We start from the raw sequence: 25,624 nt of genomic DNA, 5'->3' as shown, positions 1-25,624 counted from the left end.
TTCCAAAGGGTAGGTTTATTGATTTGTTTGCATTTGCACAAGTAAGCGCAGATGTTTCTTTATCAATCCAGATATGAAGGGGTCCAAGTCCTTGTAGAATCTAGATGAACTTCCTCTTGGACCTGCCTGCAGCTCTCCTGTCAACGAAACACAATCGTCACGTGAGCGTTGTAGTAGCACCTGTTTCCTCTCCTACAGCCAAACATTGGACTCCTGATCCCCAGTGATTCTGAGTCACTATGCCAACTGTGACGATCCTCAGCAACCGGGAGTCCTCGGAGAAGCATATGTACATCTCTGTTGGCTGACATATAGTCCCCCTTCCTGCACTGAGAGGACAGGCAGGGAGGATGAAGGAGCAGAGGACACTACTGCAGTAGTTTTTTGTTTGTTTTTTAGTGATACAATCACATTGTTTTCATCTGTCTCTTGCTGTGTTTTGTTTTTCAGAGATGGCTTTCCGCTGGAATATCCTTCTAATTTTCACACTGCTGGTGAAAACGGAGCCGGTTATTGGATGCGCTTGTCCAGCAGCTACGGTTTTGTCCCAGTTGCCCTCGGCGATTTCTGCTCACGTCTGCTGTCTGAACTACTCCGGCTCCACTTTCAGCCATGTGCACTGGTCTGTGTTTACCAGTGAGACAAACCTCCAGACACTGGATCTCTCCAGCTGTAATATCAGCTCCATTGATTTCAATGCCAGCGAGGCGTCTGCTTTACAGCGAGTTTATTTGGGTCATAACAGACTAACAACCTTACCAAGGGAGTTCCTCTCTGGACAGCCTCGTCTAATGGAGGTGGATCTGAGTGGGAACCTGCTTCAGGAGCTGCCTGAAGGTTTCCTCCATGGCACTGACAGTCTCCAGGAACTGTATCTGCAGGAGAACCAGCTCCACTCCCTTCATGGCTCCATACTGCAGAAGTCCAGTCTTCAGAGGCTGGAGCTGGATGGGAACCTGTGGGACTGCTCCTGTTCACTCAGGGAAGGCTTAGAGGCTGGCGAGCACGCCAACCGGACCACCAGTCTGCAGTATCTGGTGGGGAACTTGACCTGCGTCACTCCCCGGCACCTGGCTGGCAGGACGATATGGTCGGTGAAGCTAAACGATGTGTGTCGCCCAGCTGCCCTCACAGCGCTCTTCATTGTGCTCCCCCTCATCATCCTCGCTGCCTTGCTGCTTTGCTGGTGCTGCGGGAGGAAGAGGAAGAAGAAAGAAATGTCCATGCTGAGCAGCTCAAAAAAGAGAGCGTCCAGTGCCGGCTGCAACGGTCAAAAACATTTCATCAAGCAGCTGCCTCTGGCGACAGAACATAGTAAAGCTGGAGACTCTGTTAAAGAGGGGATCCTGAACAACCAGCTGTTCCTGCGTCCGGCGTCCACCCTCCTGGGCAGCACAAGGGACATCTATGAAGAGGTAGAGATCAAGCTGGGCTCTGTGGAGTCTCTCCCACACGCCTCCTCACGCTGCTCCAGCTCCACAGAGGGGATGCGGGGCTCACAGGAGCCGGACGGGATCAGTAAGACAGAGTTGGACGCTGTCAGCGTGACAGAAGTAATGAAAGACTCAGCTGACAGGGAGAAAGCCTACCTGACTCAGTCCACTGAATATTATAGTTTAGTGCCGGGTATCGAGCTGGAGGACTCAGACCACGGAGAGTATGAGAACGTTGATCTCTCATGACATCAACTGAAAAAAAACCAAAAAACCCATTAGACATTGAGGGAAATACGTAAAAATGAAATTTTTGGGGGGGTTACATGAGAAGATCTGCAACGTTCTATCACGTCCATGGTGATATTCCTTAAAATGGTCAGGTATATTGATATAATGCAGCGGCCATGTCTGTCTTTACACTTACAGCATTTATACGTCATGCACTGATGTGAGAGATTCATGAAGCTATTTTGTGGGAAGAAAATTAACTAATTTGGTTGCAGATTTGTCAAATGTTTGTCTTAAATGCACTAAAGAGAGACACTGTGAGTGTGTCACAAAAAGGGGAAGTTTTCTGTATACAGAGACAGTGTGGAGCGACCTCAAAGGTATCACAATGTAAGGGGAAGTGATTTAATCCCCAGCTTTTCCTGTGGGACCTGAGAAATGCAGCGACTGTTTGAAAGGGAGGCCTGCTGTTTTGTTTTGTGTTTTAATGTGAAGAAAAAATGCAGTTTTAAAGACACAGTCATTTATTTTACTTTATTCTGAATTTGCTTATGCTGTTAAGCACTATTGCAGGTAGTTGTGTTTCCCTTTTTTTTGTCTTTTCTTTTTTTTTTTTTACCTCACCCTATTGTGATTGTTAAATGCATTCCAGTTTGACTTGTTACTGACTGGATCACGTGATGTTTCCCATTAAATTTGTACAACTGGAGCTGCCCAACCTGATATATGGGTGCTCCTCAGTGACTAATCTGTTCGCTATGCTCTCAGTTATTTCAAAGCAAAATGTGGAATGTAAAGCGTACTTAAGAAGTCTGACCTTTTTTAGGTGTCCTGAAGGTGTAATGTGTCACACACTGTATGTTCATTTTTAAAAATGCTTTTGAGAGACGAGTGTAAATGCTGATGAAAGCTGGTTTGAGATAATAATCTGTGTAGTGCCGGTTCAGTGAACTGGGGAAGAGACCTACATAGGAGACAACAGTGAGCTTCGTGGTCATTGTGAACGTGTAGGACGCAGACGATGGATTGTTATCTCAGGGGTGGAAAACACAGACTCACACACTTTCAGAGCTTTGAAAACTAATTGGGTTGTGCTCAATAACAGAGGGTGTGCGGTGAAGGGTGAGGTACTTCCTGGAATTGAAGTAAAGGGAGATGTCATTGTCCAGAAAGGTTTTCTCATTTTTTCCATTTCAGCTTTACTCATCAGCCATTGTGTCATTTGCTGTTTCTCAACCCCAAAGTGTCTGAGTTAAAACAACAACAAAAAACCCAAAAAGAATTAATAAAAATGTTTTAAAAAAATAACACACATGAATAACTGAATTTTGTATTTTGTCTTTTTTTTCTGAGCTGAACCATAATTTAAGTTGTTTTGTCCTAAATTATTGTTTCCATACCTGCTAAGCTTTTTTAATAATAGTTTACTGACTCTGAATAGTTGCAACACTGACATCCCAAGTTTGTTCCGCAACACTGACAGTTTAGTTGACTATCGGAAAATTTGTGTAAAGACCCAGATTTTTGCTGAAATTCGTGTTTATTAGAGTGACTGATATTTATCAATGCACCTGACATAAATAGCTGTAATGTGATGTTTGTGCTCGAACATAATGCAGACATGCACATGTTTGTTTGTTTGTTTTTTTTCAATCAATGTTATTGCTGTTTTGATTTAAAATTCTTAAGAGCAACTCCTGGAAAGAAAATGTCCCCAAAGGCTTAATAAAGTGATTCTAATTTTGATTGTGAAATGATCAAATTTAACTTGCTGCTACAAGCTTCAGTGGCGTAAATAACTGACTTGTGTGTAATACTGCAACGAAAATTTCATTTAGTCTGTAACATAATCACACAAGTTTTTTTTGTCATGTTCTTCTGTGGCGCCATATTAATATAAATATGCTATAAGGACTTGGATAGGCTACAGAAACAATGATCATTTCCAAACAATGATCATTTCTGACACATAGATTCCAAATTTGCATTCTCATGATGTATTTCTAGTAGTAGTAGTATTTCTGTATCTCTAAGGAAAAAACTTAATCTGAGCAAAAAGTCAGATTTTTTAAAACCTTCACCACATTTTGCTAAATTTGTCATGAATTGTTTGCTGAAATGTTCATAATGATAAAAAGTATATAAAGTTTTTGTTTCATGATGAAGAATGCAAACTAATTGATCATCTGTCTCAAGCAAAAGTGATAATGTGATAAAAGCACATCAAGTTTAATAGGAAGATGCACTACATGGTTTGTTTTTGTATGCAAAATGTTGTTGGGACCAAATAAAATATCATTTCCTGCCATAAAATGTTGATTAATATCACGGTGAATAGCAAACTGAAGTGTATTGACGGGTCTTTGTATGTTTGAGAAGTAGCTTCAGGCCCTTTTGTATTTGAGTTTCCTCCATGGCCTCCTGGCTCTTTCTGCCCTGACAATGACCCAGCCCGGCCTCAGCTACCTGAAATCCCACTTTTCTTTTTGAGCTCTAATTTCACTCACCGTGGGAAGTTGTAATTACAGCGTTGGGTTACTGAAACAATCAGCACAGGCCGCTCTCCCTCTCTGTCTGTCTCTGTGCTGTTCTCAGAAGTCTTAGCCCGGACCAGTGGATCCAGTGGCAGAGGCCAGGAAATGAGTGAGCTCAAACAGCTGAAGTATCCATGGATGCAAATCTGGGAGCATGTTTGATCCTGAACAAGATTACAGACCACCCATTGTCTGTAGATCTGATAGAGAAGGCAGGGCCGAAGATAACAGCTATAAAACTTGGCTTTGATCATTTTAATAACATTTGAATGGAAAGAGAAAATTTGATTACACATATTTTAAACCGAATTCATAAAAATATGCTGTGTGGTATGTAGAGAGTGGCTGCATTGGATGTCAAACCATTATAGATAAAAACGACAGACGAGTATTAAATATATCAGATGTTGCACTAATTGTTTCTTGTCAACAGGGGAGAGTTTGCATGTCTTTGTTTATGAGATAAATTCAGACAGTGACGCCTCAGGGCAGAGGCTGGAAGCACAGTTACAAATTACAAGAGCGCCATCTCGTGTCAGGAATTGGAATGAACCAAAGCTATCGCCAACTGGGACAAAAATCTCTTGGTTGTAAATCTACAATGCGGATCACCAGCTTAACACTTGCTGACAACAGGGAAGTGTGACAGTGGCTGCCGTCCCAGAGGATACATGGCCTCATAAATGTAAAAGATTTACAATAGACTGCTGTAACGATGTGAAAAATAAACAAGTGAGCTGATTGCAGGAGTTGGTAACAAAGAGTGAGGGACAGGAGGGATGACACATCTGAAAGGCCTGTTATTTAGACTGTTGTTATCGCTTGTCAAATAGATTCAATAGCCTCTGTCCAGCTGGGTGTGTTATTTGATGGTCGGAGGAGAAGCATTATATCTCCTGAGATAACAGGTCCAAAGTACTTTGGAGATCTGTGAAGCATGAGAGGGAGAGATAGAGGAGGAATCGCCTTTTTAAATAGTCAGTTGTTACTTCATAATACATGTCAGTGGCAGTTTTAGTAAAACTGCATTTCCTAGCAGTGCTGCATAAGGCATACAAATGGTTTTCAAATATAGCACACAAAATATAAACAGAAAATAAGTTAAAACAATAAAACACTTAAAATCCTCCTCACAAACAGTGCAATGCAATTATCATCCACTAATATAATTTACAGTTTAGAATAATGCAGAGGTCAGCATTGTTGTCTCAGACCGTTTCTATTCTGTACTCGAGTCACACAGGGCTGTAGTGGTTAGCACAACTCCCTCACCTTGACAAAGTCTCTGGTTCCAGTCTGGGCTTGGGTTCTCTACTTTGAAGTTTAAGTGTTTAAATGTTCTCCCTGTGTGAGGCTGGGTTTCCTCCAACAGTCCAAAAATCTACAATTTGCAGTGAGTTGGTAACTCTTTGTCCCACAGTTGTGAGAGTGTGGACTCGTCTGCCCTGTCTCAAAAGGCTATTTTCTCTCACTTATATGGAATAGATTGTCATCAATTAGTAGATTAAAACATTATGCTCAAAAAGTTATAGATAAGGATTTTATATCATAACTGTATTTGAGGATCACATTTATTTGTGGAACCCCGTTTTTTGCCGCGTGGATGTTATTTCTTGTTTGTGTGCATTTGACTTTTATGTTGATTTCTTTCTATGTGAAACAGTTTATGGCATCGTCAGCACTTGTAACTGCATCAAAAGTGCTTCTTAAATATTTGGCTACATAAAGAATTCAGGGTATTTTTTTCTAATTAATTTTGAAAGTGAAGTCAATGAAGTAAAATTTTTATGGCCTGTTGTTTTTTTTTTTAATGATTTTTGGGAAAAGGCACACATTTGAACACGTTTACCGTCCATGAAGCTAAATTTAATCCACTTTTTCAATAACAATTCATGTAAAAAAAAAAATACCAACACTTAAACATCTGATTAAATATTACAATACATTCTGGTCAGTTGAAGTGCTTATTGCTCTCCGGATAAGGACTAACAAATAAATAAAATGAAATAAAAAATTAATTAATAAAATTGGAAGAAAAATTATAATTATCAACATTCTATTTCAAATTGAAACCATCTACCAGAACACACTAACATGTCACAGTTAAAAGATCACTGAAATGAAAAGTGATGAATTGATCTCCAAGATTGATGGAAGCAGAGGTTGTTTCTGTTCACGCTGTAGGCGTGTTTCTCTCAGGCTGTTGGTTTCCCAGGTTATAAATTTAAAAGGTGAGCTTATGACGGCATAACACTGAGGTTTAAAATGAGACTCAGTTGAACAAATGTTCTTTTCAGGACTGCAGGATTCAAAACAGAACAAACATGACGGTGTCCTACAGTCTGGAGGTGGCCAATGCAAGGTTTGGTGGCTTCACCAGGCTCCTCTTCAGGTGGAAGGGGAGCATCTACAGGCTGCTGTATAAGGAGCTCCTGGTGTTTATTGGAGTTTATCTATTTTTCAGTGTCTATTACAGGTAACTGGATCGATATCCGTCATTCAATCTTCACCACCCTGCAGTGCCGTTGATATTTAACCTGCTCCACAGGTTTATCCTCACTCCAAAGCAGCAGGATCTGTTTGAGCGTGTCGCCCTGTACTGTGACCGCTTCACCAACACCAACTTCATCCCTGTTCTGTTTGTGCTCGGTAAGACTGAACCAACAGTCTCTGTCCAGCTGAATCAACCAAATGTAGAGCTTTGATTGCTTTTCTTGTTTTTCATTGGGCAATTTCTATTTTGTATTCTCATTCTTTTCATCGGTGAGCTCATGTCTTCACTTTTTCTAAAACATACAGCTTTCTGTTTTGCTGTTGTGGATAAATCCAGTTGTTAAAAACCTTTTTTTTTGGTCATTGTAAGCCTGATTCATAGGTGTTGACTACTATATCAGCTTGGCATTTTGAACTGATTATCTAACTGATTCTAACGAACCTTTTAATGTGATGTTCCATTTCATCCCAGGTTTCTATGTGACCATGGCCTTTAATCGGTGGTGGGGTCAGTACACCAGCTTCCCGCTGCCTGACAATCTGATGATGGTGGTCTCGGGGAACGTCCACGGAGCGGATGAGAGGGGCCGTCTGCTGCGACGGACCCTCATGAGATATGCCAACTTATCTTCAGTCCTCATCCTGCGCTCTATTAGCACGAGGGTTCACAAGCGGTTCCCAACCTTGGAGCACATTGTGGAAGCCGGTAAGGAAAAACAGTGCTTCACGGTCTCTGCATCACACAAAAGCTTCATCGACTAACCTAATCATACAACAACAAAGCCCAGTCAAATGATGAGAATAACTACATTTGGTCAGAAAAAAAAATAAATTATACACTTAGATGATAAGTAATTTCTGTTGTTCTGGTATTAATAATGATCAACAATAATATTTGTGACTCACATCAGGCTTCAAAATCAAATATTGATCCAAAATTATCAATATTTGAAAATTTTGTTTAACTAAATACTCGAGTGAATATGTGCTTGTTGCAAGGGTGCAAAAAAATGTATCTCCCACCGTGTATATCTTAAGAATAGAATAATTAAACTTTTCCATCAGTCATTTAAAAAAACAACAACAAAAAACGATTTTTAAAGCTCTGCTCTTTCCAAACATTGTTTCAGAGTTTTAACAATAAATAGTGAAGGTGTGTGTTCTGTCTGTAGGGTTCATGACCACACATGAGCTGAAAAAGTTTGAGTCTTTGCACTCGGACTTCAACAAGTACTGGATGCCTCTGACCTGGTTTTCGAACCTGGCGTCCAGAGCAAGAGAGGAGGGCCGAGTGAGGGACGACATAGCTCTGAGGCTGCTGATGGACGTGAGCTGCCTTTTAGTTAAAGATTTACACATGATATATGTCAAAAAATAAACTCTCTTTGTAATTGTATGAGCTGTGTTTGCAGGAGCTCAACAATTACAGAAGCAAGTGCAGCTTGTTGTTCCACTATGACTGGATAAGCATCCCTCTGGTTTATACTCAGGTATTTTTACGCTTTGGAAAAAAACTCTAACACTGAAGTTACAGTAACAGTAAATATGAACGGCCTGCATTTTTATTGCTCGTCTCCGCAGGTCGTAACCATTGCAGTTTACTCCTTTTTTGCCTTCTGTGTGATCGGACGACAATTTCTCAACCCAGAGAAGGGATACAGCGGTCACAAGATAGACATCTATGTTCCAGTTTTCACCCTGCTGCAGTTCTTCTTCTACACCGGCTGGCTCAAGGTAGCGTCTTCATCCACGTTAGAGAACTTATGAAAGTTTACATTTCGATTGTTTGATTTCATATCATTGGGAGAAAATATACTTTCACCATTCATTGTGCTGCTTTCAGATTAACATATTTAAATGAATGTTTTGTAGGATTTCATTTTCCAAAAAATACACTGATGATTAAACGCGTCAGAAAAAAAACAAAGCATCACAACAACAAAATTCAATTTAGAAGAAATGTTTTGCAAATGTTTTCAAATGTTTCTTTAGTTCACAGTAATCAGAGACCATTTTGGAGACATTGGCTCGAGGGTCAGGGGCTATTGGATTAATAAGAGAAAGAGAAAATCAAAAAAATATAACAGGAGTTTCCCCCAGGACAGCGAGTAGATCAGTAATCTTCATGGTTTTAGATGGCTCATATTTTCCTTGATTCATCCATGTGACTATGTTTTTCTGCTCTGTAGGTGGGAGAGCTGATAATCAATCCATTCGGTGAAGATGATGATGACTTTGAAACCAACCAACTGATTGATCGAAACATTGAGGTTTCTCCTCGCCTCAGATTTGCCACCACAAATGACCATCAGAGACATTTTGGGATTGACTTACTTTTGCTTCTGCTTCCGTCAGGTGTCGATGCTGGCTGTGGACGACATGTACCAGAACTTGGCTCCGATCGTGAAGGACAAACACTGGATGCAGAGGAAATTCTCCGTCCCTTACACTGTGTCGACGGCTGCTGAGACCCTCAGGCCGGCTTTCAAAGGATCCACCTTCGACATGAGGTAAACTTTCAGACTGAAGAGGTAACTCTGGTTGCAGGAGTTAAACATCCCCAGACCAGGCCTGAATGCCGCCTTTAGGGATTCACAATTTTGAGGACTAAAAGCCTTCAAATCGAGTTTCATGCATTCCAATTTAAATTATAATTTAGAATTGTACCTGTATGTAGGACCATTGCTTTTCAAGTCCAAAACCAGCAGGGTATTATGCTTACTGGGTAATATATTGTAAGACATCAGAATTTGAATTATTTCAATTTACTCTGACATCGTTTCTGCCAGTCCCCACTGACACTGGAGCAGCTTCTGCAGCATTTCCCAGGTTTTACTGCATTTACCTCTTGGAGGCTACAACTATTAGCCAGGATACAGTAATAACTCATTGTACTTCTAGGCCAGGGAAGTTCAAATACACAGTTCATGTACTAAAACAGGGCTGCAGGCCTGACTCCAGAATGACTATGCATGTGGGTGTAATATATCTTTAAATTTTCAGTAAAAGTTAATCCTGCTTGTCATTTTTCCACAGAGGACTGCACTGTTTGATTAAGATTAACCGACCTCACACAACATTGAGACCCGAGTTTGTAGAGCAGTGATTCAGCAGTGAAAACGAGCTACCTAACTGCAAGAGAAACAGCATTAGACATTGAATTTGTGAACACATGTACACTGAAACCTACACACATCTATGCAAGCAAGGACTTCACAGGCTTTTACAAACACAATAGCTGGCAGATTTTCAGACCATTCAGATTTGACAAATGAAGCACAAACTGTAATCATTTGTTGCATTTTTGAAGGAAAAATTAATATCAAAGAAAAAGAGAGAGATGTTTAGTTTGTTTTTTTTACATTTCATTGTATTTTGGAAGATAATGCATTTTAGACTATGATGAAGGTCTGAATCAACATTTAAATCCATTTGCTCAGATTTTGTTTCACAACTTTTCTTTTTTTTTAATTAGTTGCAGATTTATGCAGAATGGGCTCGGGCCCCTTTGTTGCAAAGTTTGCATGTACTCCCTGTGCATGAGTTCTCTCCAGACACACTACGTTCTACAATTCAAAAATGTGTTAGAGGTTAACTGACAACTCGAAAATGCAATGTCAGACTGGTAGTAGACTTAAGACCTGTTCAGGGTGTGACCTATCTTTATGGGTTTGACACGCCTGCAATAGACTTTCTCTATTTACCAGCTGACACTTTTGTTTGTCTTGGAAAATATCAGCTATTTGCCTATTACTCATGCCTTTCTCCTTGTTGCAGTAGTGTTCTCCCATAAATTTGAGTACATTTGAGAGTAAATTGTCTTTCATAATTACAGGATGAGCGCTGAAGATCTTGAGATTCACCAACTCACAGACAAACAGTATTTGCCCCTTCGTGGTTCTCTGGGTGACGGGCTCCAGCACTTTCTGCAGAACAGTGAGGGCGGCAGCCTGCTCATGGTGAATGGCTCATCACACCCAAACAAGGAAGACAAGGACGACGCTGACTGTGACCTTTCCAGCCACAAGGAACAAGAATCAGCGCTGATCAAAGTTACAGTGGAAAATTACTAGTGATTGTACTTGTGATTTTTATTCGCCACTGTTGAACTTTAACACAATAAATTTCTATCACATGAAAACTCTTTATTTGTTTGACTAGCTCTACAGTTTTACAACATTCTAGCCATTATTTGATTAGGCTGTTGAATATTAGATATGGAGTTTATGACATGAACAACTCAGTTTCCACTTTACATATTTACAGTAAATAAGTACCTTTACTAACAGTAATACTGAGAAAGTCACACATCTGTATTTAGCTTCACATCCCAATTTACTAGTTTTCATACATTTTGATTGATATAATTACAATTTGCACAATTAAAACAAAACTGAGGGAAAAAAGCTCCAAAACAAGAAACTTCAGTTATAACTACTATAATATTTAGTATGTCTTATTGGTACATATTGTATTTATATTCCATATAAATATACATAATATAATTAGAAATTATGAATTATTGTGATTAATGTACATTATTCATCCATAAGCTATATATTATTATTTTTTTTACAATTTACAGTAGTTTGCAAATGTATTTATACCAATTGAACCTTTCCTCATCTTTCCTCAAATCTGAATTTTTTTTTACCCTTTTTTGTCATAACATTTGAATACTGTGAGTCAACTGTTGAATATTTTGAATATCTTGTACATTAATTGAATAGTCCTGACACTGTCATTGAATATGTGATTGAAGGAACAATATCAGGTATGTAAAGATGTTGCATTACTATGTATTGACTTGATAGATAGATAGATAGATAGATAGATAGATAGATAGATAGATAGATAAAGACATGCACCCATACAGATACACATTTATATAAAACCCCTTATAACTAAATCTATTTTAATAATTATACATGTACACAAAATTACTAAATCCATACCAAAATTATACACACCAAGACATATATACATAAAATGACTGATACACATAGAAATGGGATGTTCTTTTCCCAGTGCTTGTGTCCAACATTTCTTTCTTTCTTTCTTTCTTTCTTTTTTTTTCTTTCTTTCTTTCTTTCTTTCTTTCTTTTTTTTCTTTCTTTCTTTCTTTCTTTCTTTCTTTCCATATTGTTTATTTATACCAGTAAGTGACGACGACGCAACTACGGAAGGGAAGAAGGATCAAAGTTCGATTTGCGCTTCCGCGTTTACGGAACCAGTCGAGTCGGGAGTCGGGAGGAGTCCAGCGTCAAGAGAAACTCAAACTGAGAGGAGGTACGTTATTGTTTGCCGTTTCTCCGCACAAATCTAGATTTTAACAAGACTAGCGTTTGATTTTCCTGAGAAGGCATGACTTGTCTTAAACTGGGCAAGCCGCCCACTGCAGATAAACTAACGACAACTTTGATTGAACTGCTGAGAGACTGGAAGATCTGAAATATAGAAACACCATCATTTAAAACATACGACTGGATTCATTATTGTTGTGCGTTAATATAGTGGTCGTCCGAGTGATCGGACCCTTTAAATTGACCGGCTGAAGAAACGGGGCGGCGAGTTTGAATGGGAAAAGTTGACTCATTAAGTATCATGACGCAGTGATGCAGACTTCGGTCAAGTTGGCACGAGATTCACACTTCCTGCATCGATGAGCCCTGAACAGACTCATCATCAGTCATCGTTTTGATGCCTCCGTCCCATCGGTGTGACGAGATACTATGCAACCAGCTCAGTTTCGTCAACTGTATCAGTCTTTGGAGCTGCAGAAATAACATCTCCATGAGCGGCCAGCTGTGCGCCAGTGTGCAGGGACCGTCTGCAAATTAAAACCGCTGCAACAGCCAAGACATGTCCTACAAAAATATCTGATAACGTCACTGTTATTCACTGCAGCGTCACCAACATCACTGCAGCTTTCATTTGTCTCCTACTGACCAAACTAAAACATTTAGTTTCAAATTAAAAGGGGGAAAAAAAAGGCTTTTTCACAATTTTTATTGATTGGTAACAAAAATTCAAGAACTTTACTCCCATGTGCTGGAGACCAATGAAACGCTCTTCCTTGATTGATTTAAACCAGAATGTTTAAAATCGTAAAAGGAACTTCTTCGACACTTTAACACGGGGTGTCAAACACAGTTTAGTTCTGGGGCCACATACATTCCAAATTCATCTTGAGTGGGTCGGACTGATAAGACAGTGCCCTGATGGACTATAAATTTTAACTTTAAAGCTTCATTTTCATGGCACAGGGCGTACACAATGAAAATGTCTATTTTCATCAAACCAAACAGTTTCTACAGACAATGACTACAATCTTAAGATAAAGCCAATTGCCAAATTTCTTCTCGGTCAAAATGCAGTGACCTATCTAAAAAAACTATCCTATTGCTGTTGTATTATGCATGTTTTTACAAAGTCATTCCAACAGCATAGCTTTGATGCTAATTTAATAGCAAAGAGGTAGATGTCTTTCCCAGCAGTGTCATTGATGCCTCGGCTCGGGGCTCAGTGTTGTGTCTGCTCACAAATTCTATAATATAGATAATATTTTGAAGGATGTTTATTAAAGTTTATGTTTCATAAATAATCTCTTCTTTTTTTTTTTGCAGTGGTGTGGTATTAATGTGACAATGATGAACTGCTGACTGGCTCCCCTTCATCTTCACCACCATGTCTCTGAGCAACAATCCTCATCTGCTGCTGGGCAAGATCCGCTTCTTCAACAAGTGCATTGAGAGTTTCAAGGAGGGCGAGTCGGTACCCAAGAGTTTGTGTTATGTCCCCAAAGAAGTGTGCTATAAAATCTGCAAGGATTCATCATCTACCGCTGCCTCCCATGGAGCTTCTACTGGGATTGCAGGAAAAACCATCATGTCTGTCTATGAAAGCCCCCAAAGTAGTCATCACAGCAAGAAATTATCGAAATACAAATTTCAATTGAAGAAAGGTGCTTGCATCTGGACAAGAGGAGAAGAATACTGTAACAACCACGGCCTGTGGGTTAAACTCAGTAAGGTAAGATAGTGTGCTTGCTGTTTCCTTTTTATTACCATATGATATTATATCACATATTGTTTTTTGTTATAATATTTCCCTACAATTAAATTCAAATTGTGAAATGACAGGATACCTTTTACTTTTATTATAAATTAACAATGTTAATTTAACGTTGTCATGTGGCATTGAGGTGATGGACCTGTGAATCTGCTGAGGTGTTGTGGAAGTTCATGCTGCTTTGGCCTTCAACTCATCTCTTTGGAAATAATAAACATCTCCTTTAAGGCCTCTCAGCAGAACCATCAAAATCTCCCTGTATGAGTATTAAAGCCAGAAGGGACTGAAGAACAAAAGGAGAATCACAAAATGATATAATGACCTCACAAATGACAGAAAAAGAAAAAGAAAACCCCATTATGAAGTTGGGTGTCCAGAAAATGTTGGCTTTTCAATTGAAGGGTTTTTGAAAGGAACTAAACTCATCAATATTGAGGTTATTCAGTCAAACATTAAGAAATGATTTACATCCCTTTCGTAGAAGAAAGTATTTATTACTATTATCCCAAATGAAGATAAAAACTTGATTGTGACTACAAGCTATACTCATTGATTTTGACTAATAGATTTGACAATGAAAGTTGAACTACAATAAAATAGAGAAAAGGCCATATTAAGTCCAGACACTGAGCAAGCCTTTGACAATGGCAGTTCTTAATTTTTATTTCAGACTCACTCATGAGATCCCCTAATGTTCTAAAAACTCCAGCAAACAATGCATGATAACTTATGACTAAAATGGACCATCTACAAAGACCTTCATAAACACTGAAAGTAATTCTACCGACACAGTTCAGTGTGTTTTCAGTTGTTTGAATGAAGGAAAAATAATTGAAATAAATCTCATTGTAGAAGCTGAAATAATTTCTCAACTTGTTTATCCACACTCCTTGTTGACTCTTCTAGTTTTCTAAATTGACAAAAACTTTACTTTTCCAGTCAAATTACTACGAATCTGCTTTAATGGTTTGTGAACAGCCCAACCTTTCAGGAGTGACTTCCTGTCAATCAGGACAACTATCAAGACGGCACTCTGACAACACCTGACAGAGAGTTTCATGGTATTGATACAGCATAGATAGCGACCATTAGTGCTCAAGCTTTACATGATGTATATATAAGTGTAATGAGGTTTTGTTTTGTTTTTAATCTGTAAGATTTAATTATTAAAATTCAAATGTAGAAATGCTTGAGACTTTTAATAATGTACCTTAATGTATTTATAATATATGGCGCTCATTTGGTTTTAATGGAATGACTGAAAACATGCATGTCTCAGTTGAAAGATGAATATGAGTGATGTGTGTTTTCAGGAGCAGCTGGAGGAGCACTGTCCCGGCCATGATTTGGAGGAAGGCTGGCTTCTGGCGTGCAAACGCACTGAGGGATGTGACCGGCTGGTACCTGTGGAGTCGCCACAGACCATCAGCAGGCAGCAGCAGCTCTTCGGGTACGACCATAAACCCTGCAGCAGGTGGGAGCAGGTGGTGGACGTGGTGGAATGCGCTCTTTACACAAACACGGGACCCCAAATCGCAGCGTGTGATGACACTGCTGTCCAGAAGTTGAGGTGAGTCGGCTTCAGTGGAAGGCAAACTGGATAGTTGGATGTTTGTGTCAAACCATAACGTGAACTTTGAACCTTCCAGGTACGTTCCGCCCGGCTGGACGCTTGAATGTGATGAGGACCTCATTCACTACTTGTACGAACAGAAAGAGAAGGATGACATGATGGAGCAGAATGAAGGGATGCTGGGATGTTTGAAAGACTCGGTTAAGCACATCGAGGCATCTTCAATCTCGGTAAGCTTCATTCAGCTCTTTTCACAAACCTTTTCTGAAACTGACCCTTTGATTAACTGGCTGTTTTTACTTTGATGCAAGTCATTTTAAATATTTAAGTTTATGATATGACAAAATTACTGTATCAAATAAAATTCTTTTTCCATGCAACATATTTTATGTGTGCTTTAATAAGTATGCATTTTTTGCATATTCCTTTGACCTATCATGCTACCTTGATATTTGGTGATGTCAGAATTACAGCGGGCTGAACAATTTGACGGACGACGACGAAGACTCATACTGGGATAGTGCTGGCAAAAAAGGACAACACTGGATCCGTCTGCACATGAGGAGAAGCATCGTGGTCGAGTAATTAATTCAAATAAATCACACAGTGATCTTTTATTCTGTATGCCTTTTGTTTTCACAAAAGTGATTTGAGATTTATTCAGATAGCCCCTTTTAACCAAATGCATTTATTCAAGCTGATTTACAAGCATATGAAAAACATTATTTTAAGATGTAATTGTATTCTGTTTCTTTGTATTTTATTTATTTAAAATATGAGAAATTCATCCTAATGAAAAAATTCAATTCAATTTAACTTTATTTATATAGCACCAAATACAACACAGTCATTCTGAGGTGCTTTTAGCAGAAAAAATAGGAAAGCCCAACATATCCACATGAGCAAGCAGGTTTATTTGTGACTGTGGAAAGGAAAAACTCCCTCGAACAGGAAGAAACCTTTGCAGAAACCAGACTCAGAGGTGGCGGCATTCTGCTGACCGGTTGGGGTGAGAGGATAGAGGAGAGGAGAGGATAAGGAAGACAGAGAGATAGATTGGCTGCAAAAAATGCAGTCCAAGTCAATTGCACAGTTGACTGCAATGCCAAATCAAACACATAGTGAAACTTTATGATATTTCAGACTAATCTGATCATTACTTTTGCAAAAGAAGACGCGAGTGGTGATAAAGTAATAAATAAAGAAGCAAAGTAAATGTGTGTTTTCAGTCTTCTATTGTCTGCTTTTCGGGAGCTGGCTGGTGTCTGACCATTGTCATTTCTAGATGTTGTTGCCATAAGCATTTGTATAAAGAATTACTCATTCAGGCAAAATACAACTGTATGTCTATCTCCACCAGGATTTTGTACACACGACCCACTTTGAGTCACATGTAGGAAGTTAGTTACTTATAAGTTGCTGATAAATTATGAGCATGCATTTATCTTATGAAGTATATTTTGCCTGTTTTTGTCCACCAGTAAAATGATGATGTTGGTAAATACCGATGACAGCGATTATATGCCCAAGAAAATCACAATTTATGGAGGCGGAAAACTCCTGAAGAAGCTGAATGAAGTCACCATAAATGAGTAAGAAAATCCCTTCTCATTTCCAGTGGGTTTAGTAGATTTTAGTAGATTTTTCCTTGTTGCTGATATGTCATAACTGATTATCCCCATTTCCTTCCAGATCTACCACTGGAGACGTGTGTGTACTGAAGGATATGACCTGCCACCTCCCTGTCATTGAGATTCGAATTGAAGAATCTGCATGTCGGGCTATTTCTTATCTTCTTTTGTTCTTTGTCTTTCAACGTTGAGATACATCTGTAGCTGCTTCTCCAGTAAACCTAAAACAATATGCGTTTCCTCCTGGTCCTTTACAGTCGATGGGACAGACGTCCGAATCCGAGGCCTGAAGATCACTTCATCCTGTGAGAGGGACCTGGGCCTCAATGCAGACGAGTTTCGGTCGTCTAAACTGGTGCGATACCCCCGTCTGCGGGATACCCCACCTGACATCCTTTACTACAGAGCTTTACTCATTCAGAGGTAAGTAGCACTCATTCAACCACTTGTTACAGGTTTTTACAATAACTTGTTTTTACAGTTTACAAGTTCTGCTGTTCATGTTTATGTTTATGTTATATTTAAGTCGCTACTATTATCCGTCTTGTCTCTGCAGGTTCGTCGGTGTCCTGGACAGTGTTCTGCCTTATTTAGTGCCGGCATGGACATACAGCCTTGGTAACTTCAGCAAAATCAAAGTGAGTCATCTGAAAGCTTTTAAAAAATCCAATAGCAGCTGTTAGAAACCTCAGCATATAAACCTTGTAAATAAAATTCTATCTTTACATTGGCGAACATCATGAAGTCATATATATAGAGTGACTCAAACGAAACTCCCTGCAAACTGTGATCAATATGAAGACAGAAGTTTACCAGATAGGTCAATATAATGAGTAACATGTTTACCTTTGAGTAGCGTAGACTGCTTGCCTTTTCTCTTGCATGCAAAGACAAGGAATGCAGCTGTTTTCTTTTTTGTCTTCTTTTGTTCCTTCTTTTTTCTTTCTTCATTCCACATTACTCACACACACATGTAAGTTGAGATACTTTTATTTTCAAGCTCATGGCATTTCTATTAGGTTATCTGTAAAGCATTAATGACATTTGTTTTTTATTGCCGTAAATATAAATAACTTCACATTTTTTTATTATTATTCATATGCTCCTCGTATGCTGAACATACCTGGCAATACATCTCCCCGATTTATCCCATTTTACGTATACTACCCTATAATCTATCCTTTTTTTGTAATATATGAGCCATAAATCCACTCCATTTTCCTGTACAACTTGAGTAATCATAGTACCCAAAGCACCACAAATGTAGAAAGACCATACAGTATTGCTATAGTCAGGCATTTCTCCACTGAAATATGGTTGTGAAGAGGAATGACTGCATGACTGAATGCATCATCACCCCTTGTTTATGTAGTGTCTGCACAATGTATCCCTTTACTGGTGTTGGTTGATAATGGGACTGATCCAGCTTTTTGTATTTTTGAGAACTATAGGCCCATATGGAATAGATATGCACATCTTAAATGACTGTTTTCATATATGAGTAAGTTAAATATCAAGTGTTCAATTACAATCTGTATTTGTCACTTTTGACCTGCAGATCGCAAAGCAATTTTTGCTGCTGTCCAAATGCCGCACAGATCTCATCACTCAGTGCCTGAAGGACTCGGAGACCAAAGAACCAGAAAAATTGCCAGAAGTCACAGTCAACAGGGGTCTCGCTGCAGAGCACAGAGAAAACCCATCTCTGGACCCCCGCTGCAGGAATACTCTGTTCAACCAGGTACTGACGATCATGGTCGAGATATGTACATCACGGGGGGTAGATGCTCAGGACAGTCCGATGTTAAGATTTAAATACTGTCATGACTTGTAATTTTCCTCTTTCAGATGTATGACGCTCTGAAGGAATCTGCCACAATGAAGAATGCCTTGACTTATAGGTGTGCATATTCTCAGCCATATGAGTGTGGTATTTTTCTCTCTGCTCGTGATTGTAACTAAGTGGTTTAAATCCTCAATTTCTGTCAACCTCAACAGATGGCCCATTACTTTTGCCCAGTGGTGGATATGTGTGTTTGTTGGTGAGGGAATCATTGACCAAGGTGGTGGGTTTCGAGACAGCCTGACAGACTTGTCGGAGGAGCTTTGCCCCAGCTCAGCCGAGAGTCCCTTACCTTTGCCGTTCTTCATTCGGACGTCCAACCAAGTAATCAGTCCACAACATTGCCTATCAGAAATGATTTAAATTCAAGTGTTGTCACTTGCCTGAAATTATATTTTCTTTATCTGTTAGGATTCTTTAGATGACAAAGATTACTACATCCCAAACCCATCCTGTAAAGATTTCTGCAAGTATGAGTGGATTGGCCAGCTCATGGGAGGCGCTCTTAGAGGGAAAGATTTCTTGGTGAGTAAGACTTGGTCTATACTTATTATTTGGTGTATATTTTTGCATGATTAAGTCTTGAATAGGTGCCTTGTGCCAACAGATCTTGGCTCTGCCCAGCCTGGTGTGGAAGCAGTTGACTGGAGAAGCCATCAGCTGGAGTAAAGACTTCCCTGCAGTCGACTCTGTGCTGGTGAGAACATTAAAAAAAATGTTCAATCACAAGCTGTAACACTAAACCTTCTGAAAGAAGAGTATACCAGCCAGCCGAGTACTGGGCTGGTGACATGTTGCCTCGGTAGGTGGGTATGACACGCTAGGTGGTTATTGTTTATCTTTTCTCCGTGTCAATTAACTGAGTCCATAGATCCGATTTGTGGCAACAATCTTTCTTTATTTTAGTGCAAATCATATTGGATCAAAGTTCAGAAATAAAATGCGAGCATAGCCTGACAAACTCTGCCAGAGCGGTCAAAAACCCGTGCGCCCTTCCCGGGTCAACGCCTGTTTGCTCTTGATTGCAACAGCATGTTTGCATAGGACATCAGCAACGCACAATATATACACTCAGGTTAAAACAAATGTATAAAATACCATATTTGGCTCCTATAAAGAGGAATTACTGTTCAACAGTTTGAAAAATCTGTGGTATTTACATGGCACACTCTCTTTAGTCTTCCTATTTTTTCCATTTATAAGAAAATATGAAAGGAAAACAGTGTTGTTTGGTCAGTGATTGTCAGTGGCGGCGCCAGAGTTTTTTTTTTTTGCTGGTGCTATGGGGGAGCTTAGTCCTTTAGAGACAGTGCTGGATAGTTAAAGGGTGTGTAGTTTATTTTCTACTGTAATGCCGACAAAATGTGTGCGCCGCACCGCACACGTAACAGTTGTGCAAATAAAGTGAAAGCTCCGCTATTTAAAACAATATTATGCGACACAAAACGCAAGATATTTAGCCAGAGTGATAAAGATGAAAGGTTTACAAGCCCGCCACTTAAACACACCACTGAATGGAAACTTTCACACAAGTATGTCACTTATGGAGCCTCAACAACTATGAGCAAAACACACAGCAAGTTTTCATTTCGGCCTCACACACAAAGACACTGACTCCTGCTGCCAGTCACCAAAACCTCCACTGAAAGACAAATATTAGGTTCAAGGGATATAATTATATTAATAAACATTGCATAGAGATAACCAGGAGTCATAGTTCAAATCTCAAACACCAAATAGGCAACCACCATGAGATGTCATAAAAAACAGATGTCAGTTGTTGTTCAGAGCAAAGTGTGATCCCCCCTTTTTTTTGTTGTTGCAAAAAGCGCTCCATGTTTACACTTGTAATAACAGGAAGTTGAAAGTTCAAAGGTTAATGCATGTGCTGCAGCAATTGGCTGAATCACATGGTGTTTTAGTTTAAAAAATAAAAATTAATACATGTTTTATTGGTGTATTTATTATGGAACCAGGCAACAAATTATAATCTTCACACATGAAAAATAATCCAAATAAACTGAAGAACACTCAAGCCCCCCCCCCCCCCCCGGCGCCGCCTATGGTGGCTGTTCTGTTCTGGTCATGGCTTCATGCTAAACGTGGATGTGTGCGTTCAGGTAAACCTGCTGGAGGCCATGGAGAACATGGACCAGGAGACATTTGAGTTCAGGTTTGGCAAGGAGCTGATCTATACCACACTGCTGACTGACGGCCAGATGATGGAGCTCATCCCCGGCGGCAGCAAAGTGTCGGTTCACCACGAGGACCGCAGTGAGTTCATCCGCCTGGTGCAGAAGGCTCGGCTGGAGGAGAGCAAACAGCAGGTGGGCCTTCACCTTCTTTTCTCTGAACTGTTCTTGTTTTCATTCTTTAGTGAAAACTGTACTAAGCTAAATCCTCACAGTTGGTCCAATCTCTCGATTATCCATCCGTGTGCCGCAGATTGCAGCCATGAAGGCGGGGCTGCTGAAGGTGGTCCCTCAGGCAGTGCTGGACCTGCTTACCTGGCAGGAAGTGGAGAAGAAAGTGTGCGGAGACCCGGAGATCACAATGGAAGCTCTGAAACAAAATAGTGAGTATCATTGACAATTAGTAGTAAATATGCCTTTGCTGTAGAAGCAAGTCACACTTTGTGGCATTGATACTTTTTCAACACAATACATTGGTAATGTCTTTAGGGAATTGATTCAATATTGAGAGCTGAGAATAGTTATTTAGATGATTATTAGGAGATAAAAGCAACAAAGGTCCCATCTATAAGAAAGTTGCATTAAATAAAGTCTCTCTATCGTAGTGATCTTCTGATTTCCCCACAGTACTATTTGGAGGCCAGGAAGAAAACGATGTCAGAGTGCAATACTTTTGGGAGGCGCTGACAAACTTCACCAATGGTCAGTGTACTGTTTATATTTATCTTTTTCCAAAACTACATGTCTTTTGTCGAGTGAACTACATATGTTGGTGTCATGTGTCTTTGCTGCAATTTCTAAAAGGTTGAGGTGATGTGTAAAATGCAGATAAAAACAGAGTAAATAATTGGTGAACCAATTCGGTTTCCAAGTATGTCAGCTTTCCATAATTTAATTTATTATTGAAGAGATTAGTTTATATTCCCTTTTGCAGGGGTTGCCACAGCAATTCATGATAACTTTCACAATGAATTTGGCTAGTTTTCGTATCTGTTGCCCTTTCTGCCACAACCCCGATTTGACTCATGCTAAAGGGACTCTATCCGAGTCATGGTTGTTGTGTCCTTGGGCAAGGCACTTTGCCCAGATTAGCCTCTCTTGCCAGGGTTACGGCGAAGCTGCGGATCGATGGTGCAGTGGATCGGCGGCACGCGTGCGCAAGCAAATACTGCAGCATATGGTGATGACGCTCGGCGTAAGAGCCTACAAAAAAACAGGCGACCGGCGAGGGTCACATGCCCCAATCAGCGGGGGCCATGGCTGGCGGAGAGGAGTTGTGCCCACCGTCACTACAAACACAAATAATTCTCTCGCTATGTAATGTAACTTGTACAGAAAGCGAGGCTACAGGCCGGGGCCTATGCCACAAATAAAAACAAAAAGGGAAAGGCTTAACCAGCTGCAACATTGAAAATCATAACAAATTTACATTTTATGACAGTGACACGTCCTATAAAAGTTGGGAGCACAAATAGTTTTTCGGCACCCAGTTATGCTAAATGAGTTGTTTTAAAACTGCTTTACAATGTTCCTACTCCTACCCCACCTTTTTTGTTAAGATGTTTTTGAATCGAATTCCAACTATACTTCCAATAACTATTTCTTCTACAGGTCTTACTCTCATATCTGACGGGCTGTCTATGTCCTGTTGTAGAAAAAAAAGATTTGCATAACATTGTGTTTCCATTTTACACATTCTATCAAGCTTTTTTGGAATCAGGTTGCATTTAAGTTACTCAAGAAGTAAATAATTGAACACAGTGACCAACGAGACTGTTGAATTCAATTTCCAGAAGACCGCAGTAGGCTTCTGAGGTTTGCTACCGGCAGGAGTCGACTTCCTGCAACTTTCTGGATCCATTTTGACAATCCAAGGTGAGCACCAATGAATTATATTTAGCAGTCGCTATTATAAAGGAGGGTGTCCTGATCAAATTGAAACTAAACTACGACCACCATAAAGCAGCTGAAGATATTGTCTCGGAGTGGCTGTAATCCATCTCTCATTTCCATTGCATTCGGGCTGTGCCATTTCGACTGCTGACGAAATGTATGCCACGGGTTTGAGCTGAGAAGGCTCCTGTAGTATGACGAGCAAAGCAGCAATCCACAGCTATCCACAACATACAAGAATAGTGATGAGTATGTTGTTCAGTAAAGCCTCATGGAGAAAAACACAACAATTCGTATCCGTATCCACATGACCATGATGCTTTTAAAGCTTTTGGATGCACTGTCATCTTGACATTATATTTTAGATTTATATATTACAGTTCTGATATTTATTTATCAAAGCTGTACAACAAAGTATGTGACAGCATATAGAGTCATTTACAAAAAGAGGGGTGACCCCTCTTGGTTTCACTGGAGACATCAGGCGCTGCATTATTTGCTCCATGTCGCTGCTGAGCCTCGCTGCCTATTAGATTGATTTGGATCCTTTTCAGGTAAATCCACCAGTGTTGCATACACATCAGTTTTGCGGGTCTCATGCAGCAGATAATTTGAAAGAAGCCATCCAGGAGATTATGAACAATTGGACAACTTCTTGTCTTTTTGTCTACAAGAGACCCACTTTACAGGTCCGTGTACAAAGAGAATCTTAAGTATTGGGATCGGCAAATACTATATGCTGAGAAAAAAAGTCTTATCGGAAGCCGCATAACTGTATAATCTATAATGTAATATTTCATGATTCGAAAGAAAGCATTATTTAAAAAAAATAATAATTCTGTTCCCGAATACAGCTCTGAAAAGAATGACGAACTTCCCCGAGCATCTACTTGTTGCAAATCTCTCAATCTACCAAGCTACTCAAGGTACGACTGATTTGTATGTTTCATGATGCACTTTTGTGGAGACATGTTTTAGTTATTTGAGAAAATGATGTATCCAGCTAACTTCACAAAACATTTTGAAAAATAAAAATTCTGAAAAAGGCAAATGCAATGTCACATTAATCACCTTGTATGTGTCCTCTGCTCCTTTGTTTGTTTGCAGTGCAAAGGTTTGTGAAGAGAAGCTGCGTTTTGCTGTGTACAACTGTATGAGCATTGACACTGACAACTGACCTTCCTACCGTTCCAATCAACACTACATGCTCAACAACCTGCAGCTGAAAGGAGAAGACACTTCAAATTAATCACCAAATATTCAAGTCTGCCAATCAAACTATTTCTGCATATAATAAAGCTTTAGATGGAAATCTAATTAAAGGGGGGGTTATATTTACACCTTCTGTGTGTTTGTTTGATCAGATATGAATGGATATAATAATGAATGCAAAGATATTTCAAGGCATTTTTAATCACAGGGATCACAGTTTATTTCATGTGTTTGGATAAAACATTTTTATTTATAAGTTCCTCTTTGTCTGATTATCAAATTTAAAGCAGGACCAGGTAATGCATCAAGGCTATAAATCATAAAAATGAGAAGTTACTGAAAAGTATGGCGTATATTAATGCATATTGTTGACCAGAATAAATTAAAAGCATGTCAAATGTTATGTTTTATATGTAATAAATCGTACTGTTGAAATGGTTGGAATTGTGTCAAATTCAAGCTTTAGGCAAGACACATTTATTTCCATAGCACCACAATTAAGAACGGCATGCTGGGCAGGATCTGCTTCTTGAACAGGTGTATTGAGAGCTTCAGGAAAGGCGAGTCTGTGACCGAGTGTTTGTGTTATGTCCCCAAATAAGTGTGTTACAAAATCTGCAAGGATTCTTCATCTACCTTTGCCTCCTGTGGAGCTTCGACTGGCTCCACAGGAAAAACCCTGGTGTCTGTGTTCAAAAGTCAGGGACTGTGGGTCAAAATCAGTAAGGTAAGATTTGACCATATGTTAGTTTTAAATCATGGGTTTTTTTTAATTTGTTTTTGTTGCCAACTTGCTCATTTGATTATGATTTGCTTTTGAAAGTCAATTTATGTGGGATTCTATGTCAACATTAAATGAATAAATGTGTTAACATGGGTACGTTGATGTTAGCCAAATAGGATGATCCCAGTGGAGGGGTGAGTTGTCGGACAGACGGAGACACAGAAACGTATTGGGAGAGCGATGGCCTGCAGGGACAGCACTGGATACGGCTGCACATGAGAGGCACTGTGGTCATGTAAGACCCTGTTGAGCACCAACGTGAACTTGCTGGCATTTTTATTTCTGCTTACCACCAAAAGTTGATATTTCAATTACTAATTTTGATTTCAATATGTCGATTTTTATTTTACTTTTTAGTGTGTTGCACTTTGATCTCTTTGGTAATGAATGCTGCAAGATTATCATGTTTGCATGTTTTTATCGTTTTACCACAACAAGGTAACTATTCACTAAGGCTGCATTTTACTATATCATGTGTTCCAAGGTGTGTTTGAATAATAAACTACTATTGTAAAAAATGTATATGTGTGTGCGTGTGCTTAATCTGCCCGCTTATAACTTTGAAGTCTTCACATTGTGTAGTGATAAACTCTCCAAACTTTTAACATGTGATGCAAAATGAAACCCTTGGTCCAAAATGGTTGGGACAATATGTGAAATGGGACTAAACAAGATGAATAATTTAATGTTAAAAGTATGACAAAAAAGATAGATTATATTTCTCATCTAATGTC

The 25,624-nt window shown here is 39.5% G+C and overlaps 3 protein-coding genes across 3 annotated transcripts in view; all 3 read left to right on the top strand.

Annotated features, from left to right (window-relative positions):
- LOC308135697 (uncharacterized protein) overlaps positions 1-3,112 on the top strand; it is a 6,109-nt gene extending 2,997 nt beyond the window's left edge. The window contains exon 2 of the mRNA XM_080503787.1: positions 451-3,112. Within this exon, the coding sequence (XP_080359913.1) occupies positions 453-1,682 (1,230 nt within the window). The 5' untranslated portion in view covers positions 451-452 and the 3' untranslated portion in view covers positions 1,683-3,112. The remainder of the gene's footprint in view (positions 1-450) is intronic.
- Positions 3,113-6,522: 3,410 nt separating this feature from the next.
- On the top strand, positions 6,523-10,764 carry best4 (bestrophin 4; the record flags this gene model as incomplete). Its single annotated transcript, XM_080503015.1, has 9 exons — positions 6,523-6,674; positions 6,747-6,847; positions 7,164-7,397; positions 7,864-8,018; positions 8,104-8,181; positions 8,273-8,425; positions 8,881-8,961; positions 9,047-9,201; positions 10,527-10,764. The coding sequence occupies 9 exons, from the start codon at positions 6,523-6,525 to the stop codon at positions 10,762-10,764; spliced, it is 1,347 nt and encodes a 448-aa protein (XP_080359141.1).
- Positions 10,765-11,909: 1,145 nt separating this feature from the next.
- Positions 11,910-25,410, top strand: LOC308135446 (E3 ubiquitin-protein ligase HECTD3-like). The gene is made up of 20 exons (XM_080503447.1): positions 11,910-11,980; positions 13,318-13,723; positions 15,076-15,332; positions 15,412-15,565; positions 15,801-15,916; positions 16,817-16,927; positions 17,028-17,110; positions 17,224-17,389; positions 17,523-17,604; positions 18,525-18,707; positions 18,815-18,867; positions 18,965-19,133; positions 19,221-19,334; positions 19,417-19,506; positions 20,930-21,136; positions 21,255-21,384; positions 21,629-21,703; positions 22,795-22,876; positions 23,749-23,820; positions 24,002-25,410. Exons 2-20 carry the CDS (start codon positions 13,379-13,381, stop codon positions 24,069-24,071), a joined length of 2,559 nt encoding a protein of 852 aa, XP_080359573.1. The 5' UTR covers positions 11,910-11,980; positions 13,318-13,378; the 3' UTR covers positions 24,072-25,410.
- Positions 25,411-25,624: the final 214 nt, after the last annotated feature.

Source organism: Blennius ocellaris (genome assembly GCF_963422515.1).
Source record: "Blennius ocellaris genome assembly, chromosome: 10".
NCBI lineage: Eukaryota > Metazoa > Chordata > Actinopteri > Blenniiformes > Blenniidae > Blennius > Blennius ocellaris.
The sequence above is the reverse complement of the archived record's forward strand: the minus strand, read 5'-3'. Positions and strand labels throughout refer to the sequence as shown.